Consider the following 18,690-nt stretch of genomic DNA (forward strand, 5'->3'; position numbering starts at 1 on the left):
TTGGTATTGTCATCTGCAACATTTACGACTGAGGATTGGTTGCATCATCAAGTTGCAAACATCTTGAATCGCAGATGTCATGACATTCCCGGTAAGTTTATGAGTTTGCTCTGGACTGTATGCATTGCTGTCTGCAGGTGCCACCCGTGGGCAGCAGATTGGACAGAGCAGAAAAGTATTCAATATCTTATGGTTACTGTGTGCGTGCCGCAGCGTGGGTGTGGAGGGCAGTGGGGTCAGTTGGCTCCAACTTCTGTGTGTGTCCTGGGAACTGGACTTAGGATGTCAGGTTTGTACGGCAAATGCCTTTACCCACTGAACCATCTTGCAAGCTTCATCTACATTTCATGATACTTAGTATTCTGCCCTTTGACTAAAACATCCTTGGGCTGAGAATGTGGCTGGGCAGGGGAAATGCTTGCTGTGTAATTATGAGGACCTGAGTTCAAATTTCCAGGATCTACGTAAATTCAGGTGTAGCTGCGCACATCTTTAACCAGTGCTCCTCCAGTGAGTTGGGAGTTGGAGACAGGAAATCCCTGGATGTTTGTGAACCAACTAGCCTGGCCTACACAATGGTAGACAAGAGATACCCCATCTCAAAAAAAGTTGAGGACTAACAGCTGAGGTGTCTACTTTTACTCACATAATATATTTTTTAAAGATTTATTTATTTATTTAAATATTTATTATACCGTATTCTGCCTGCATGTATGCCTACATGCCACAAGAGGGCATCAGATATCATTCTAGATGGTTATGAGCCACCATGTGGTTGCTGGGAATTGAACTTGGGACCTTTAGGAAGAACAGCCAGTGCTCTTAACCTCTGAGCCAGCCCCTGCACTCACATACTTAAAGGCACACGTGCGCACACATCACGGATACAGAATAGGAATAAAGAAAATCAACCTGTTATTGGACAGTCAGTTGCTGGCACCTTTTTCAAATTATAAGCAATGATGTGAGGATATTTTCAGGCTGTGTTGTTGTTTGGGGCTTTAAAAATAGTGTTGAGGATCAAACCCAGAGCTTTATATATGGGAAATAAATACTTCACTACTGAGCTACACTTTCTGCCCTGGAAAGCATTACTTTTGCCTCAATCCCCCTTTCTTGTTTAAAAATAATAACTACTTGACCGTGGTTACATATGCCATGTATTCTTTTAATTCTTTCGTGTGTTACCTTTTACTTTTGGGTTCTTTTGAGACAGGGTCTTACTATGTAGTTGTAAGTTGACCTGGAACTTGCTGTGCAGCCCAGGCTGGCCTCACATTTACATTCCTTCTGCCTCAGACCTGAGGTTTGCTCAGCTTATTAAATCTTAATTCTCGTACAGATCCTACACTGTGTGTGCTACGGTTGTCACCATTTTTCAGCTAATAAAGTTGAGTCACATACACCGTGAGTATTTAAGTAAGCTTCCCAGGGTCACAGTGAAGAAGATAACTTGCAGCCTGATTCCCTGCTGCCAGAGCCCAGATTTTGTTTTTGTCTTTGTTTTGGAGACAGCGTTTTTCTGTGTGTAGCCCTGGCTGTCCTGGAGCTCACTTTGTAGACCAGGCTGGCCTCAAACTCAGAGATCCCCCTACCTCTGCCTCCCGGGTGCTGGGATTAAAGGCTTGTGCTACCACAACCCAGTTTTGTTTTGTTTTAAGTTTTGTATGTCAGTCAGGATTTGCTAGAGAAACAGCATTGATTAAATGAATATGTGTATATTCATTTATATATATGTTTATGCATGTATATAATGGTGTTTATTAAAGTGGCTTATAGGCTGTGGTCTGACTAGTCCAGCAATGGATGTCTCCCAAGAATGTCCAAGAATCCAATAGCTGTTTGGTCCACAAGGCTGAATGTCTCAGCTGGTTTCCAGTGTATGTTGGAATCCCAAAGAAGTGGGCTCTGACACGAGTGAAGGGATGGATTTGACAGCAGGGGTGGGTGCAAGCAGGCAAAGAGCAAGAGCTGCCTTCATCCATGCCCTTCCCAGAGCTTGCCACCCGAAGATGTGGTCCAGATGCCACCTCAGATGACTCAGTCAGGAAGAGTCCCTCGCTGGCTCCACAGGTCACAGCTGCCCCAGCAGTTCCTGCCATGGTCTAGCTGGAAGTCTCGCCATGTGTGGGCCGCTTTGCTGAGCAGCGAGCCTGTTCTTGGTTATACTAGGAGTCTCTGGTTTCTGCAAGCTTCAGGCAGGTTTGGGAGAGCCCTGGGTTTGCACTTTCCTCAGTCCCCTGTGGCTTTGCGTGCAGTGGTCTGAATCCATCCACCTGCTGTCCCCTGGTTTCCCCTGGTGAGCACTCAGGGCCCTCAGGCAGCACTGTGAGTAGCTGTCCTTTCACGCCCGCAAGGGCACTGACTGGGCCCCCTGCCCCCAGTGTGGCTAACAAGTTCCTCATTTGAGAGTTCAATTCCCGGCAGTCCATGGCTTCCCTCTTTCACTCTCTTGGGAAGTTTCAGTTCCTGGGTCAATATTTAGGAACTTTGTCTAGCTAAGTCTAGCTGTTAACACAGATTCTTTCCAAATAGAGTTGTATGCTCTGGGTCTGCTGCCTCCAGGCACTCTGTGCACCTGAGCTAAAGTTGCAAGTCAGGACTACAGAGAAAAGAGGGACTGCTCAGCCCTTGGGATCCACTTGCTGGCCTCTGGAGATGGGCAAGAACGCATAAACTGCCTTGTGGCTCCAGAAATGTCGAGGTAGACTGGCTGTAGCAGCTTGTGTCTAGCATTAAATGTTTTTTTTTTTTCCTAGATTATTTCATTTTTCTGTGCACTGGTGTTTCACCTGCATGTCTGTCTGTCTGAGGATCCCCTGGACCTGGGATTACAGACAGTTGTGAGCTGCCGTGTGGGTGCTGGGAATATGAACCGGGGTCCTCTGGAAGAACAGCCAGTGCTCTTAACTACTGAACCATCCATCTAGCCCACATGAAATATTTTCTTGTGGGGATCAGGCACTTGAGAGGATCTCTGAGGTCAAGGCCAGCCCGGTCTACAGAGTGAGTTCTAGGACAGCCAGGGTTACATGGAGAAACCTTGTCTAGAAAAACCAGAAATAAAAAATAAAAATAAAGAAAATAAAAGAGAGGTTTTAATCATTATGTTTGTTTTAGATAAACTGAGTGTTTGGAATGATTCCCAATGCAGGAGGAATGGGCTGGGATAGGTTCTGGGTCTGTCCAGGTAGTCCTGGTTCCCCACTTTGCCTGATATGTGGGTACCCAGCCCAGGCCTCTGTGCTCTGTTAAGCAGGAGAAAATGTCTTTAATACAAACAAGAGGCTAGAGCGCTTCCGGTCAGGTATGCCTTCTGCAAGGTTGGCCGACTACTTGGGATCCCCTTCCCAGTTACCTCTTACCTGCAGGATTTTCTCCTGCCTACGCAGAGAAACTTTCAACTGTGATAGCACGGGCCAGGAGGAGCTAGGGAGCTGTGTTCAAGATGATCTCTCAAGGTGCTCTCACCTGCGTAAGGCAAAGACATCTTGTGTGGTGAATGCTGGTCCTCACCAGAGCAGGGTGCCAGCTGTGCTGGCAGAGAAGGAAGTGGCCACGGGCAGGGACTTGCTGACTTCCTAAGGCCGACTGTGCTTCAGTCAGGACGCTGGCTCTGTACAGCCTCAGCTTCAGAGGCCCTAAGTGGGCTAGGATATTGCTGTCAGGATAACTCAGACACTCAGTTCCCTGATGCGTGTTTCCCAACAAGCACCAGTCTCCTAAAACATGTCCATAAAGGGGTTGTGTGTACACGTTTATGGGTTAGATCATTCTCTTTTCCTTTTCTTCATCCTCCTGCTCCTCCTCCTCCTCTACTTATTGATACAGGATCTCACTATGTGGCCCTGGCTGTCCTGGAACTTGCTCTGCAGACCAGGATGGCTTTGAACTCTCAGAGACCTTGCCTCTGCTTCCAGAGTGCTGGGATTAAAGGTGGATCCCACCATGCACAGCTGATAGTTTTAGGACTAGCCTGGATTTTCATCCCTGGGTCCTGGAAGGTACTCTTTACCAACCAATGAAGTTTTGAGGCAAATATACAGACGTAAAAATAACTCAAGACTGTGAACCTCCACGCTACCACCCGTAGGGAAGGCATTAGCCAGTGAGCCACTGCGAGGCTTTTCTTGAAGGAGCCGCTTGCCACACTTCTGCAGCCGCTTCACAGCCTGCTCTCACGGTTATTATTGGCACAGGTGCTGTTCTTGTGTGCCAGTTCCTCAATGAGTCACTTTCAGAAGTCGGTGGAATCTCTAGCGATTCCTCCTCTTTGGCAGGCTGCTCCTCCCTACTCAGTGACGGGCCAGTTTGCTTTGGAAAGAGTCTCACTAGGTAGCCCCAGCTGACCTGGAGCTTCCTTTGTAGAATGGGCTGACTCAAACTCAGAGATCCACCGTCCTGTGCCTCCTGAGTGACAGGATTAAAGGCACGCGCCGCAATAGCCAACCTGAATGAGTCATTCTTTTGTCATTGTTCCCTCACGTCACCTGGACCTGTGGCCAAACTATGGAAACTGGGTGACTGGTGATGGCTAAATGTGCTGGTAAGTTTTTTGTCAACTTGACACAAGCCGGAGGCATCTGAGAAGAGGAAATCTCAATTGAGAAAATGCCTCCATCAGATTAGCCAGTAGTGCATTTTCTTTCTTTCTCTTCCTTCCTTCCTTTCTTTCTTTCTTTCTTTCTTTCTTTCTTTCTTTCTTTCTTTCTTTCTTTCTTTTTCTTTCTTTCTCTTTCTTTCTTTCTTTCTCTCTCTCTCTCTTTCAATTTTGCTTTTTGTTTTTGTTTTTAAACAGGGTTTTTCTGTGTAGCCCTGGGTGTCCTGAACTTGCTTTGTAGACCAAGCTGGCCTCAAACTCACAGAGATCCACCTGCCTCTGCCTCCTGAGCGTGCTGCTACCACCTGGTGCATTTTCTTGATTGATGATTGATGTGGGAGGGCCCAGCCCACTTTGGCAGTGCTACCCCCTGGGCAGGTGGTCCTGGAGTATATGAGAGAGCAGGCTGAGAAAGCCAGTAAGCAGCACTCTTCCCTGGCCTCTGCTTCAGTTCCTGGTTCCAGGTTCCTGTCTTGACTTCCCTGCAGGAAGGACTCCAAACTGTAAGATGAAATCAACCCTTTCCTCTCCAACTTGCTTTTGGCTATGGCGTTTATCATGGCTGTGGAAATCAAACTAGTATACTAACTGAGAAGAAGGCAGGCTCCCATGCTCTGAGCCCAACCATGATTTAAGCTTCCTGAGCCGGTGTACCATATCAGCTGTATCCCGGGAATAATCTGAATAAGTCACTCTGGCCATGAAGACGTTCCTTTTTTCATAGTCCACCTCCTGGGAGAAGATACGTTTCCAGTGTTCTCTTTACCAACGCTCCAGTCCTTTCAAGGGATTCCCTGGGAGCAAGGTTTGGAAAGGTTGGAAGACTCCCTCCTGCACCAGACTCCTAGTTCCAGATGACATTTTAAAATGGGCGTTCCGGAGGTATAAGTCCAGAAGATGCAGCGCACTCCTTTTTTTTGTTGTTTTGTTTGGGGGAATAGGGTGTGGCTCTGTAAGCCAGACTATCCTTGAATGCTGGATCGTCCTGCCCCGGCTCCCCAGGTTCTGGAATCACAAGCCTAAGCCACTAGGCTCAGTTTACTAAGTGAGTGACACTCTCCCCCGACGCCCCCGGGAAGATTAGCCTTGAGTGTTCTCGAATTTCACCCGTAATGGTGTTTACCCTTTGTGCGCAGGGTCAATTGTTTTGCAGTTCATCTCTGCTGCCGCTTGTAAACAGTAGTGTCAAATAGTTGCCCATCCCAATATGGCACAGGGGCTTTTCCCACTGCACCTATGGGTCGATGCAGCGGCTACACCTCTGTCCCTTTTTCCAGTCTCCCTCCATCGCCTGCTTCTCCATAGTGGCACAGTTTCCTTAAGGCAACGGCTCTCAACCTTCCTAACACCGGGGTCCTTTAATATACCTCCTCATGGTGTGGCGACCTCCCCCAACCGTAAAATTATTTTCGTTACTTCATAGCTGTAGTTTTGCTATTGTTCTGGATCACTGTGCAAATATCTGATACACAGACTAGATCTCTAACGTGTGTGACCCCCAGAGGGTTGAAAACCTGTGCCTTAAGGCGGTCCTTCAGTGGGAGCATGCGGTTTCGTCGGTAGGTGGCGCTGCAGAGCCGTTGCAGCAGGAAGGAGCTTGCGTTTAGGTTCCCGGTTCTCCTCTACTGCACGGAATCTCATCTGGGAGTGTCTCGCCCTGGCTCTGGGTCCTCATCAAGTTAACACCTGCAGAAGTACAGTCCTAGCCCAGAGCCACCTCCAACAGTGCGCCTGTTGAGGACACTGCCCACGTCGGCCGGCTCGGACACTCTTGAACCGTGTTCCCACTCCCAGCTCGCACTCCCCAGCTCCCTGGAGGGTGTTTCCCGCAGCCCGCCCCACGTGGACACCAGGCCACGCACCGCACCGTCTGCAGTAGCTTCGTGCCTCTTCTGGACACTTCTGCTGGCCTGGACGCAGGGGTCTACCAAGTCTGGGCTGCTTAGCCCGGCACACTCGTTACATGTTTTCTCACAGGTTTGCATCCCAGCTTTGGGGAGAGTCCCTTCTTCCAGTTCGACTCTTTCGGTACCTTCCCTGGGCCTTAAGATAGTCTTTAGAGCACTCTGTTTAAGGTGCTGGGGATTGAACTCAGGGCCTTGTGTGTGCTAGGCGAGAACTCTCGCACTGAACTGTATCAGGCTTTTCCAGCTGGCCATGAACTTACCGTGATTCTCCTGCCTCTGCTTCCAAGTGTTTGAATTACAGGCACAAGCCACCACACCTACTAAACTGTGTTTGTCTTTTAACATTAAAATTTCCCTGTTAAGCTGGGCATGGTGAGGTCTCCCTGGCCTCCGGTTAAGCTACACGTTGAGTTCCAAGACACCCTGGGTTACAGCGTGAAAACACGTCTTTAAAAAGACGCAGCTGGGTGTAATGGTGCACACCTGTAACCCCAGCTCTCAGAGAGGCAGAGGCAGGCGGATTGCTGCGAGTTTGAGGCCAGCCTGGTCTACAAAGAAAGTCCAGAACAGCCAAGGCTACACTCTGTCTCGAACTCCACCCCCCCAACACAAACAAACAGACAAACAAACAAACAAAAAAACCCCACAGAACCAACCAACCAAAGCAAACAAACGAAAAACCCAAAACTAAATCAAACCAACTAACCAACCAAAAACCCAACTAAAGTAATTATATAATTAATTCATAAAGTCCCTCTTTCAAATTACTATTTGGTTTCAATAGTTGGGCGGAACCCCCGCAGAGAGCTTAGAAAATTGTATCGTTTCCAGTTGGGGCTGTAATGAACGCAGCTGCCTTGAACGTGCGCGCCTTTGGGAACATGGAGGTTTTCATTCCCCCGATAAACACTGAGGCTCGGCTGCGGTGTCTCCTGGTGAGAGGGCTCACGGCGTGAGGGACTGCCATGCTGTTTCCCCAGGCGGCTGCACCATCTTACATGAAATGCCGCTCTGCGCTCTGCGTCCCACCCAAGCTGGAACCATCAGTCAGTCATTCTAAGCGGAGGCGTGGGCAGGTAGTTCCTCACTGATTAACGCTAAAACTCTTCTCCCGGGCTCGCTGATCATTTGTGTAGTTTTATAGTGTGTCTTGTTTAAATCTCTTAGCCTGTTTGACTCATCTTGTTTATTTATATCTGGATTTTTTGAGACAGGGTTCCTCTACCTACCCCTAGCTGTCCTGGATTTCACTATGTATACCAAGATGGCAGGGAACTCACAGCGATCCACCTGCCTCTGTCTCCCGAGGGCTGGGGTTAAAGGAGTGTGCCACCATGCCCAGCTTTGACTCATCTTGTAATAAGTCTTTTTCCTTTCTTTTTTTTTTTTCTAAGATAGTTGACGTGAACTCACTCTGTAGCCCCACGTTGCCCTCAGATTTCACAGCAATCCTGATTCAACCACTCAAGGCCTGTGATAACAGGACGGAGCCGCTATGCCTGGCTTCTTAGGAATCTTAACAGTGTCTCAGAAAAAAAGAAGAAATGTAACTTTTGTAAAATCCAAGGTATCTTTTTTCTTTTGTTTTATATTCTAAGATGCTATTGTCTTTCGTAAAGTTGTGAGGATCCATTCCATTTCTCACTTTAGTGTTTTTGTTTGTTTTTTTGATGTCTGTGGTCCACTTGAGCCTTTCTTTCTTTTTTAAAGATTTATTTACTTTATGTATATGAACACTGTTTTCATGCACAGCAGAAGAGGGAATCAGATTCCATTACAGATGGTTGTGAGCCACCACGTGGTTGCTGGGAATTGAACTCAGGACCTCCGGAAGAGCAGCCAGTACTCTTAACCGCTAAGCTGTCTCTCCAGCCTTCTTTCTTTCTTTCTTAATGGAATGTTTCTATAACCCCAGTTTTGGGGGATCCAACAGATACATGGGGTGCACATAAATAACATATGTGTGAACAAATTATTCATATACAAAAAGTAAATAAATACACATTTTAAAAGATTCATTTATTTTTATTTTTGGTACAGGTGCTTTGCCAGCATGTATGTCTGTGCACCATGTGTGTGCAATGACCACAGAGACCGTAGGAGGGCATTTGATCCCCTAGGATAGGAGTTAAAGATAGTTATGAGCCACCACAGGGTACGGGGAATCAGACGCGGGATCTCTGGTACAGTGGTAAGTGCTCTTAAGTGCTGACTCATCTCTCCAGCCACAGAATTGACTTCTTCATAGTACTGTCTCTTTCAGTCCATGTTTAATCCCTCTCAGCAGCATCTTTTTTTGGTGTATAGTTCTTATATTTATCCCTACCTTTTTAGATGCTAATATAAACATTTTGTGATTATTATTATTATTATTATTTTGGTTTTTCAAGACAGGGTTTCTCTGTGTAGCCTTGCCTGTCCTGTACTCGCTTTGTAGAGCAGGCTGGCCTCGAACTCACAGTGATCTGCCCACCTCTGCCTTTCGAAGTGCTGGGATTACAGGCGTGTGCCACCTCGCCCGGCTTCCTTTTGTGATTATTGTGTATGTACTTTGTACACAATAAATGTGCCAGGGTGTGTGTAGGGAGGTCAGAGGACAACTTTCCGAGTCATTTCTCTCCTCTCACTTTTCCTAGTGTACTTATTAGGGTTTTGCTAGCTTGCTGCACACCAGCTACTTTGGAGGAGGGAACCTCCACTGAGGAATTGGTTGTCTGGTGGTGACACCCCTCGGCAGGTGGTCTTGGGCTACAGAAGAAAAGCAGCTAAGCAGAAGCCAGAGGAAGTAAGCCAGTAGGCAGCAGTCCTCCATGGCTCCATCTTTTACTCCCTTCCGGGATGGACAGTGATCTGGAAGTTAGACCAATCCCTTTGGCCGCCGGGTTGTTTTCAGTCCTGGTGCTTATCACGGGGTTCTGGGGCTCTAACGCAGGCCCTCCCTCAGGCTGGCAAGCAAGTGTTTTATCCACCGAGCCATCTCGCCACCCTTTCCCTTTTCTGCAGTTTATTAGATGCTGTTCCAAAGAGCACTGTCCCACTTGGCAGGCAGAGGCAGGAGGATCATCCCAAGTTTGAGGACGGCCTGATCTATACAGTAAGTTCCAGGCCAGCTGGAGCTACATGGTAAGACCCCTGTCTCAAAAAGACAGTGGTTTTAGATTTTACTGTCTGATTTTTTTTAATAGGGTGAAACAGTTAAATAAATGTTTGTATGTTGGACTTGTGCCCCGGATACTTGACAAATTTATTACTACGAGCTATTTTTTTCTGTACAATTTCCTGTCTATACAATCATCCTACCTATAAATAAGGCAATGTTACTTTTTCTATTCTGATTTGTGACCTTTTGTTTATCTTTTGTTGTCTTAATTGTCTAGGACTGCTGGTACAATAGAAGTAGTTAGGGAGAGGCATCTTTTTATTTCTGTTTCTGATCTTAGGAGAGGCATCTAGTTTCCACCATTGTGTCATGTTGCTTCTAATGTGGTAGGTTTGTTTGGCTTTGGTGTTTGTCTCAGTTACTGTTCTATTGCCATGAGGAGACACCATGACCACAGCAACCCATAAAACAGGCACGACTGAAGCAGCCACTGACGTTTCACAACTGACCCGTCATAAGTTGCAGAAGGGAGACAGGCGGAGACAGATGAGACGGGGTGATGACACACACAAGGAGAGACAGACAGAAAGGCAGAGAGAGAGAAAGACAAATACAGACAGGCAGAGAGAGAAGGAGATAGACAGAGACAGAGGCAAGACAGACAGACATACACAGAGGAGAAAGGGGAGATAGAGAAGTGAGGCAGAGGGAGACACACAGACAGAGACAGACAGATAGAAAGAAATAGAGGCAAGACATACAGAGGGGAGGCTGAAGGATGAAACAGTCACACACAGATACATGCATACAGTCAGAGACACAAAGAGATGCAGAGAGACAGACAGACAGACAGACAGACAGACACAGGGTCTGGTGTGGGCTCTTGAAACCTCAAAGCCCAACCCAGTGACACACCTCCTCCAACCAGGCCACACCTCCTAAATCCTTCCTGAACAGTTCACTACCTGGGGACTAAACATTCAAATCTATGAGCCTATGGGGCCATTCTTACTCAAGCCCCCACAATACATTTTTATTTATTGGGGGAGGGGCATGCGGCATATATATGTGGAAGTCAGAGGACAGCTTATAGTCTGTTTATCCTTGGATCTTGGGGATCAAACTTGAGTCTCCAGGCTTAGCAGCAAGCACCCCGGACCCACTGAGCCATTTTGTTGACCGTAGTTTGGCGTTTTGAGACACTGTCTCACTTTATGGCTTGGGATGGCCTAGAAACAATATGCAGCCCAGGATGTCCTTACAACCCCAATCCTCCTGTGGAAGCCTCCCAAGTGCTGGGATCAGCCATCGTGCTTGATTTAGTTTAGTTTTGAGACCCAGTACTGCTATTTTATGTAGCCCAGGATGGTTGGAACTTTTGACCCTCTGAGTCTGTTTCCCAAATGCTCAGATTACAGTCATCCTCATCCATGCTTGGCTTTGTGATGGTTTAAATAGGAGTAGCCCCACTGACTCATGGGTTTGAATGCTGGGCCCACAAAGAGCGCCACAGTTAGGAGGTGTGGCCTTGCTGGAGGAAGTGTGTCACTGTGTGTGTGTGTGAGAGAGAGAGAGAGAGAGAGAGAGTGTTGGGGGGGAGCCTTGAGGTCTCATATGTTCAAGCTAAGCCCAGTGTGACACAGTTTCCTTCTGCTACCAGTGGATGAAGATGTAGCGCTCTTGGCTCCTCCCGCACCATGTCTGTCTGTCGCCATGTTTCCTGCCATGACAATCATGGACTAAACCTCTGAACCTACTAACCCAGCCCCAATTAAATGTTCTCATTTCTGAGAGTTGCTGTGGTTGTGATGTCTCTTCACAGCAATGGAACCATGGAACCCTAAGCAGCCCATAGCACTTCAGGTTTGTTTTCTTTTTTATAAATTCATATCATGAGGTTAAGGGCATTCCTTTCTATTTCCAAGGCATATTTTTGAGACTTTTTTAAAAATCGTAAGTGAGTTTTAAATTGTCAAATTCTTTGTGCTTGTGTATTCAAACATATATGTGGGTTTTCTGGTGCATGTGTCTGAGCATATACATGGAATCCAGTGGTAGATATCAGTCATCCTTTAATTCATTAATTAAAATTTGAAATTTACTGACTTGTATTGTATGGGTGGCTGGTGTTTTGCCTGTATGTTTGCATTGGGCACTACATGCACGCAATGCCAGCTGCGGCCAGTAGAGGGTGCCGGATCCCCCTTGAAACTGGAGATACAGATGTTTGGGAACCGGCTCATGGGTGCTAGGAAATCAGACCCAGGTCTTCTGGAAGAGCTGTCAACGCTCTTCACCACTGGGCCATCTCTCCCAAGCCCTGCTTTTTTTTTGTTGTTGTTGTTGTTGTATGATGATTATCAAATTAAGAAAGTTCCCTGTTTGCTAGTTTTTTTTTAAATCCTTATAAGTAGAATAAAGCCTTATAAAATGTCCCTTCTGCATTTGCATAAACTCCTTTATTTTGCATTTGCATTTTCTCCTTTAATCTATTAATGTAGTAAATTGCAGAGATGAATTTTTCTAATAATAATGAAACATCTTGCGTGCCCGTGATAAACACTGCTTAATTATGTTGTATTACATTTTAGTAGTTCTTGGAATTCACAGTTCCTGTTTAGGATTTTCACATCTTTTAGAGGTAGGAAGGGCAAGGTGCTGCAGAGGTCAATGATTATTGTAAGCTCCAGCTGAACTTGGCTACTGCATTTGCTGTTTCTATCAGATGTGGCTGGCATCAGCACTGTGCCTGAGCAGCCTTTGCCCTGTCCCTCCTGTCCCCTCTATTTGGGTATGCCTTATAGAGTCTGTGGAAACAGAAATCAAGGGTCCCTGGGGACCACACTTGGAAGCCAACTGACCAGTCTGATTCCATGGCTCAGGAATATTTGCTGTGGCAACTAAGTTCCCAAGCAGGGGGCCAGAGACCCCATCGTCATTCACGCCTTTTTTTCCGAGCTGCACAGCTCTTCCACCTCTCGAGGAAGCCAGTGTCCCCGTTATCTTTTTAATTATGAATACTTTTCTCCCCTAGAATGAAGATCATCCTCAGAAAGCCACACACAAAACCAATTTCAGATGGACTTTAATTTTTTTTTTTCTGCCCAATACTGTACATGCAAAAGCCATGTGAAGAATTCTCTCCTCGAGGGGATTGGCAAGAGCGTCACATGAGACAGCGGGCATTCTTCCCGGCTGTCCACCTGCCACCCAGGAGCCAGAGTTTGGAAAGATGCTGCAGAGAGCTCAGATAGAAAAGGCTAATTGCTTCTTATCTAAACAGTGTGCTTGTCAGTCCCTAACAGCTCTCTCTCTCTCTCTCTCTCTTTGCAGGATGCATTTGGAAATTCTAAAAAAGGGGTTCCTGCCGGCTGTGAGTTTTCATGCCACAGGAGTTGCTGGAAGCCTCAGGTCCACTTTCCCTGAGGAAACAGCCGCTCTGACGTCTAATAACATTTGGGAGAAGAAATCTGGGAAGAAGTGGTTTCAAAACGCCAAATACTTGGAAGTTCCCTCTCCCGTCCCATCAGAGAGAATTCTTTTAAATGGTTGAGTGTCTACTCTTCCTAGGCTGTCATCTAAAAGCAGGAGGAGGAACGGCCAGCCTGTCTGCTGATGGGAACACAGACCTACTCAGGACCCAGCCAAGGTGGTGATATCAGACAGCCTGGAAACTGCCCACTGTAGACAACCCTTGACTGTTTCTCACCGAGACCAGAGAGTGGTTGGTGGCAGAGGGGCAAACCACAAAGAGGCAAGGCCACATTTGGGCTCGGGGTGAGGTGGGGGTGTCTTTTTTTTTTTTTTTTCTTCCAGGAGCAGCATCTGGGCATGAACCAAATGAGGACCTGCTCCCAGCTAAGAACCAAGGGACATGAAACTGGCCCCTCTCCACCCTCAGCCTGGAGGGAGCCGTGCAGCAACGAGCCACTGCTCTGGTTTTATAGATGAGGACGCGGAGGTCCAGTGAGGAGTCTCACACAAGGTCACAGTTTCTGGCAAAAAAGAAAGAAGAAGGAGGAAAAAAAAAAAGGTACAGAACAGCCATCCCTATCCAGGTCATTGGCTAATGGGGCAGATGCTCAGTTGTCCCTGGAATTCTCAGGCCCAGGGACCCTTCCTGGCATCAATACGGACTTCCTGGCAGGCCCAAGGCCCTGTCTCTACTGGTGAGTATCCAGCTAGAGCTGGTTTCTCCAAAGCAGCAACACTCAGGCTTTTCAAGGAGCACCTGCCGAGACAGACTAGGCCCCAGGGAGGAGACAAAGTCTCTCACCCATGCGGCTTCTCCTAACAGGCACAGCCATGCTGGGCCCGCAGAAGCCCAGCTTCAGGGTTGGGGGAGAGGAGTTGCTTTGCTACATGGAAAGAATAAGCCCTTTGTCAGAGAACAAGGACCCTCCCTTGGGCACACACCAGCAAAGCTGTTGCCCAAGGAGGCCAGGTCGCTCTCTTTGGCATCACTGACATTTGCTCTGAGATGCTCAGGCACTCTCAAAATGACCCTTTCCCAGCCAGGCCAGGCTGATCCCGCCACCGTCAGGTAACACACCTGACTGGGCTCCCCTGCTCTCTGATGGTGGTTGATGTCTCCAGCCTCTCCTGACCTGGGCTAGAAGCAGACTGGAGGGAGACAGCAGGGAGCGAGTCTGCATTTTCTTCTCTCTGATCATAAGCGGAAGCCGATGCAGGAGAGGGGCCATATTCAAAAGTAGGTCTAAGTGGGTCGGGACACTGGAGACAACAGCTGGGGAGTGGGAGAGGAAAGGAGGTGGGGGAGCAGGCCTCTTCTTGTCTACCTCCCTGTGGCCACTACAGAAATGCTTCTGGGCAAGCTTCAGGCCCCCGCGTGAAGTACCGCCTCTCCCCACCCGGTGGAGAGCAATCTCAGGCAAAGGCAGCACAGTGCTGGACGCAATCAGAGAAACACAGAACGGCCTTGCTAGGCCAAGGGCGATGGAGAACATGAGGTATTGGGAGCTCTGGGTATGTCAGGGCTCCTGGGAACACAGTTGAGGATTGTGCTACATTTCACTTCCAAAGACATGCCCTGGGAAGGCTCAATTGTCTTAAAACACAAACGGAGGCTGCTGGTCTCCCCCAGGCTGGCAGTAAAGGAGGAGCTGGCATGCTTCCCTGGTGGGAGTTGAGCCTCTGGGAGAGTTAGCTTGACCCCAGTGCTGCATCGGGCAGTGACTCCACAAGGGAGGAACCATCCAGGCACCAACACCCCTGCCCTTTTGAAGCGTTCCTTGGTTCTGCCTCCACCCCGTGACATGCTGGCATTGCCCGGGACCTGCTGACAAGGTGATCCCCAGAGCCTGGTGGGAAGAGAGACTGGATGAGAGCATCTTTGGAGCCAGTTCTTCCCCCAAAGGATCAAATGTCCCTTGTCAAACCGAGACTTGGCCCATTTCCTAGAGGATGTTTCATATCACAGAGTCCCATCTCTGACTTCCTTGTAGGGAAGGAATCTGTTAAAAAGTGGGACAGGCTGAGCAGGGCAGAAATACAGAGACATATGCTCTGAGTCATTTATCGCTGCCCCTGCCCACAGCCCAGCATCGCTGCAGAGCTACTCACGTCTCAGCCATTACTGATGAATCCAGCCTGCCTAGAGGGATGGGGTGACCAAGTCCATTCCTGCAACCACCGGAGCAAGGGATGAGGTGAGGTGGCCCGTTGCCAAGGGAACACACAAAGACCCATTTACTTCTTGACCCGTTGTCCTTTCCTTAAAGGGCAGAGGGCTCCCAGTCCTGGCAAGAGTCACAGTTGGGCACACCTGCTTCTGGAGGGGCAGCCCACTGGGGGCCCGCACCCAGGGTGCCGAGAAACAGACCTTTAAACTCACATGTACATGCGAGCCTTCTGCAGCCCACACGTGTGGGCAAGAATCTAGGTGGGATTACTTAGTGTTAAAAAGAGTGAGTTCCCCAAGATCCGTTAAGGAGGAAGAGTATCTTCCGTGGAGGTGGGACAGCCAAGTCCCCAGCTCTTAGGCAGTTTACAGCTGCAGACTGTAGGCAGGTCAGCATGAGTCCCCGGGACATCAGTCCCTTCTCTGGCAAGCACATCCTGGTGCTGACCCTCCTAAGAGGCGAGAGACACTCTCTGCTGGCAGCTCCCACTTCTGGGAGTGACTCAGTGCCACATCTGAAAAGGTCTGTGTCAGCAGGTCACTGACACTCCTCCACTCCAAATGGCTTTCACACCATCCAGAGAGTAACTGCGTTAAAGGCACACAGACCACCACCAAGATGAAAACAGCCGTTTGCAAGCCAGTTTCCTCCTCGCCCTAGGCCCATTAAGGCTCAGAGGCCAGGGGCACTTTGCCCCATGTCTAGTGACACGGGAGACACATACTCCTCAGCCAGCAAGGCTGGCAGGAGAACTTTACTGGCCACCATGTCACTCTACTGCCTGCACAGATGCGTCCTCCCACCTCACCCTCAGTTTGCGTGGGTGAAAGGACACTGTAGGACTCTCACTACAGGGAGGCCCTTTGGGCTGGGATGGCTTTATGCACCCCAGCTTTGGTACAAATGGAATTCATACCCAGGCCAAGACTCCTTCAGTACCCACTAGGTCTCTCTGCCTAGGTACTGAGCTAGAGGCATAGCCATGCTTGGAGATAGGCCAGAAGAGAGGCAGAAAGAGTCTTCCTCATAACCTATCCCCCAACCTGCTTCCTTCCTCCTACTGGACACGGACCAGGGCTGCTTTGCTATCTCCCAGGCAGCCTCCAATTCCAGCCTATAGCTAAGGAGAGGAGGGACAGGCGGCATTCCAGAGCTAGCCTTCAGTATTCACAACAGCCATCTCAGGACCTAGCCCAGGCAACAGTCCCTCCTACAGGGTTCGTGGGGTGGGAGGAGCCCCAGCCAGACAAGGGAAGGGGTAGTCAAGCAGAGGCAGCTGGGGTGACTGGCGCAGGCCACCGCCAGAGGAGCAGGGGCCTACTCAAGAAAGGCCGGGAGGTGGAGGGGTGAGTATTGCTGGTACAGAGCTGGTGACAGAGGCTCCGCTGAGTGCAGAGCCAGGCTGCTCACGGAGCTAGGAGGCTGGAGCCTGGTGTCAGGACTCCAGATGGGGACTGGTGTCTACGGATGAGCAAAGAAAGCAGAACCCTGAAAGTAAAGCCTTCATGCAGCTAATCCCCAGGGCAGAGAGGATCCCTGACAGCGGCTCTAAGCAAATCAACCTTGGCCTTCCTTCCTCCAGCGAGTAGCCCTTCCCATGGCACCTCTTTACAAAGCCCCAAAAGGAGACAGGGCCACCCTTGACGCCTGAGAAGGCCATCTGCTTTAACAGGCAGCCTCCTGGGCCCACTGGGGAGCTCCTTTGGCATGTTGGAGCACCCTGGAGGGGGGAGGGGGTTCCCAGCACATCCTCTAGCATGTCTGGCCAGCACCCCTGAACTCAGCTCTCCCGTACTTGCCTGTAACAAGGCACCAGCCCCAGGGAGAAACATCCTCAAGGTCCCTCCTCCCCAGATACCCTCTGTCTGCTTGGGACCCTGGCCAGGGCACTGAGTGAGCATGCCACATGCTGTAGGGGGCATTCAATGGGATGACCACCAGCGTGGCTGTGGTAGGGAATAAGGTATGGTCAGCTGCAATGGATGCTACATTCCTCAAAAAAAGAGCAGTAATGCTGGGAGGCGAAGAAAACAGAAGACAGAAAACCAAGTGGAGACCGTAAGACAACCAGGCAGGGACGAAGCAAGGCCCACCAGCGGCCACACCCCCTATTTTGACCCCAGGGGCCAAGAAGTGTCCGCGTGATGTTCCTTTGAGTTCCTTCCAGCAAGATACAGAGATGTGGACTACAGTCCGTGTGGTCACCAGGACTGACTGTACCCAGACAAATGGACAGATATGTGGTCACATACACACACAGACACACACACAGACACTACAGTCTCCACTGCCAGCTGGGACAAGCCCAGTGGCCAACAGGCATGCAGCAGGGTGAGCGGTCCGGAAAGACACGGAGACTATGTACAGGGGGTGGTGGGGCCAGCAGGCTCCCTTCCCCTAGTAGCCCCTGGCCTCTTGTCCTCAGAGAGGTCCTTAGGAGCACGAGGGACTGGTGGCACTCTCCAAAGAGGACTGGGACAGGCGCCTGGTGAGGGATCCAACTGTGGAGTCAGCCACAGAGGATGTGGGGAAGAGTTTGTACCAGCCAGTGACCGCGGCACTCAGGTCCAGCTCGTCCAGCATGATCTGGGCCATGCCCATGAAGCACTTGTGGTCCATACGGCCGTAGTCTCCCCAGACGATCACCTGGCAGCAGGGGGAGGAAGAGGGAGGCAGTGGACCTCTAGGACTGGGCAGTGGGCCCAGGAACCTACCAGCTTCACCGGGGCACAGATGGGAGAGTCAGGATTAAAAATGACTTGGGCCTATGCTTTCTGCATGCCTGGGACCTGACAGACAATATCCTCTGAGGGCCATGCATTGTCTGGACTGTTGTAAAACAAGTTTCTTTTCCCCCCTGTGGCCCAAAAGATTTAATTCACCAACACGATGTCTTACAGTGATCTGAGATTAGATCCTGGTGGATCTGGTTTCAGAACTCCCAAATACCCAGGCAGCAGCTTTTTCCATGAAGAAACAGATGGGATCTAGGGCTAGGGACCAAGCTCCAGCCTTGCTACTGGCTGTTGTGGGCCTTAATAAGTCCCTGGCCCTGACTTATCTCCATCTAGAACTCCAGGAGGAAGGGATTAGGTCAATGATTTTTCAAATTTGTTTTTAAAAACAGACATCTTATATTGGGCCTCTGGCCCAGAATCCTAGAATGTTGCAGTTCTTTGGTTTGTAACTCCCGGGGGCCCTTACAACAGAACCATCACAGCTCAGAGGAACAGCCTGCTATGAGATGTACTAGCTGGAGGACTGAAAATATTAGAAGTGGATTCCTGAAGGGGATTATGGGATTCCAGGTTCTTCTGCTGCTTCCCAAGTGTCCCGAGGTGAGCAGCTTTCTCCACGGCCCCAACTGGCAGCGGACTTGAGTTTCCAAAACCCAGCCAGAATAAATCTTTTCTCTTTAAAAATTAATCTCAGGTGTTTGTT

General features: G+C 49.2%; 1 protein-coding gene across 3 annotated transcripts in view; it reads right to left on the minus strand.

Moving 5' to 3' along the window:
- Positions 1-12,674: 12,674 nt before the first annotated feature.
- Positions 12,675-18,690, minus strand: part of Rims3 (regulating synaptic membrane exocytosis 3) — a 39,124-nt gene continuing 33,108 nt past the window's right edge. For all 3 annotated transcript variants that reach the window (XM_021639481.2, XM_021639480.2, XM_060379666.1), the window contains exon 8: positions 12,675-17,895. In XM_021639481.2, the coding sequence (XP_021495156.1) occupies positions 17,683-17,895 (213 nt within the window). In that variant the 3' untranslated portion in view covers positions 12,675-17,682. The remainder of the gene's footprint in view (positions 17,896-18,690) is intronic.

This window comes from Meriones unguiculatus, chromosome 3 (genome assembly GCF_030254825.1).
Source record: "Meriones unguiculatus strain TT.TT164.6M chromosome 3, Bangor_MerUng_6.1, whole genome shotgun sequence".
Lineage (NCBI taxonomy): Eukaryota > Metazoa > Chordata > Mammalia > Rodentia > Muridae > Meriones > Meriones unguiculatus.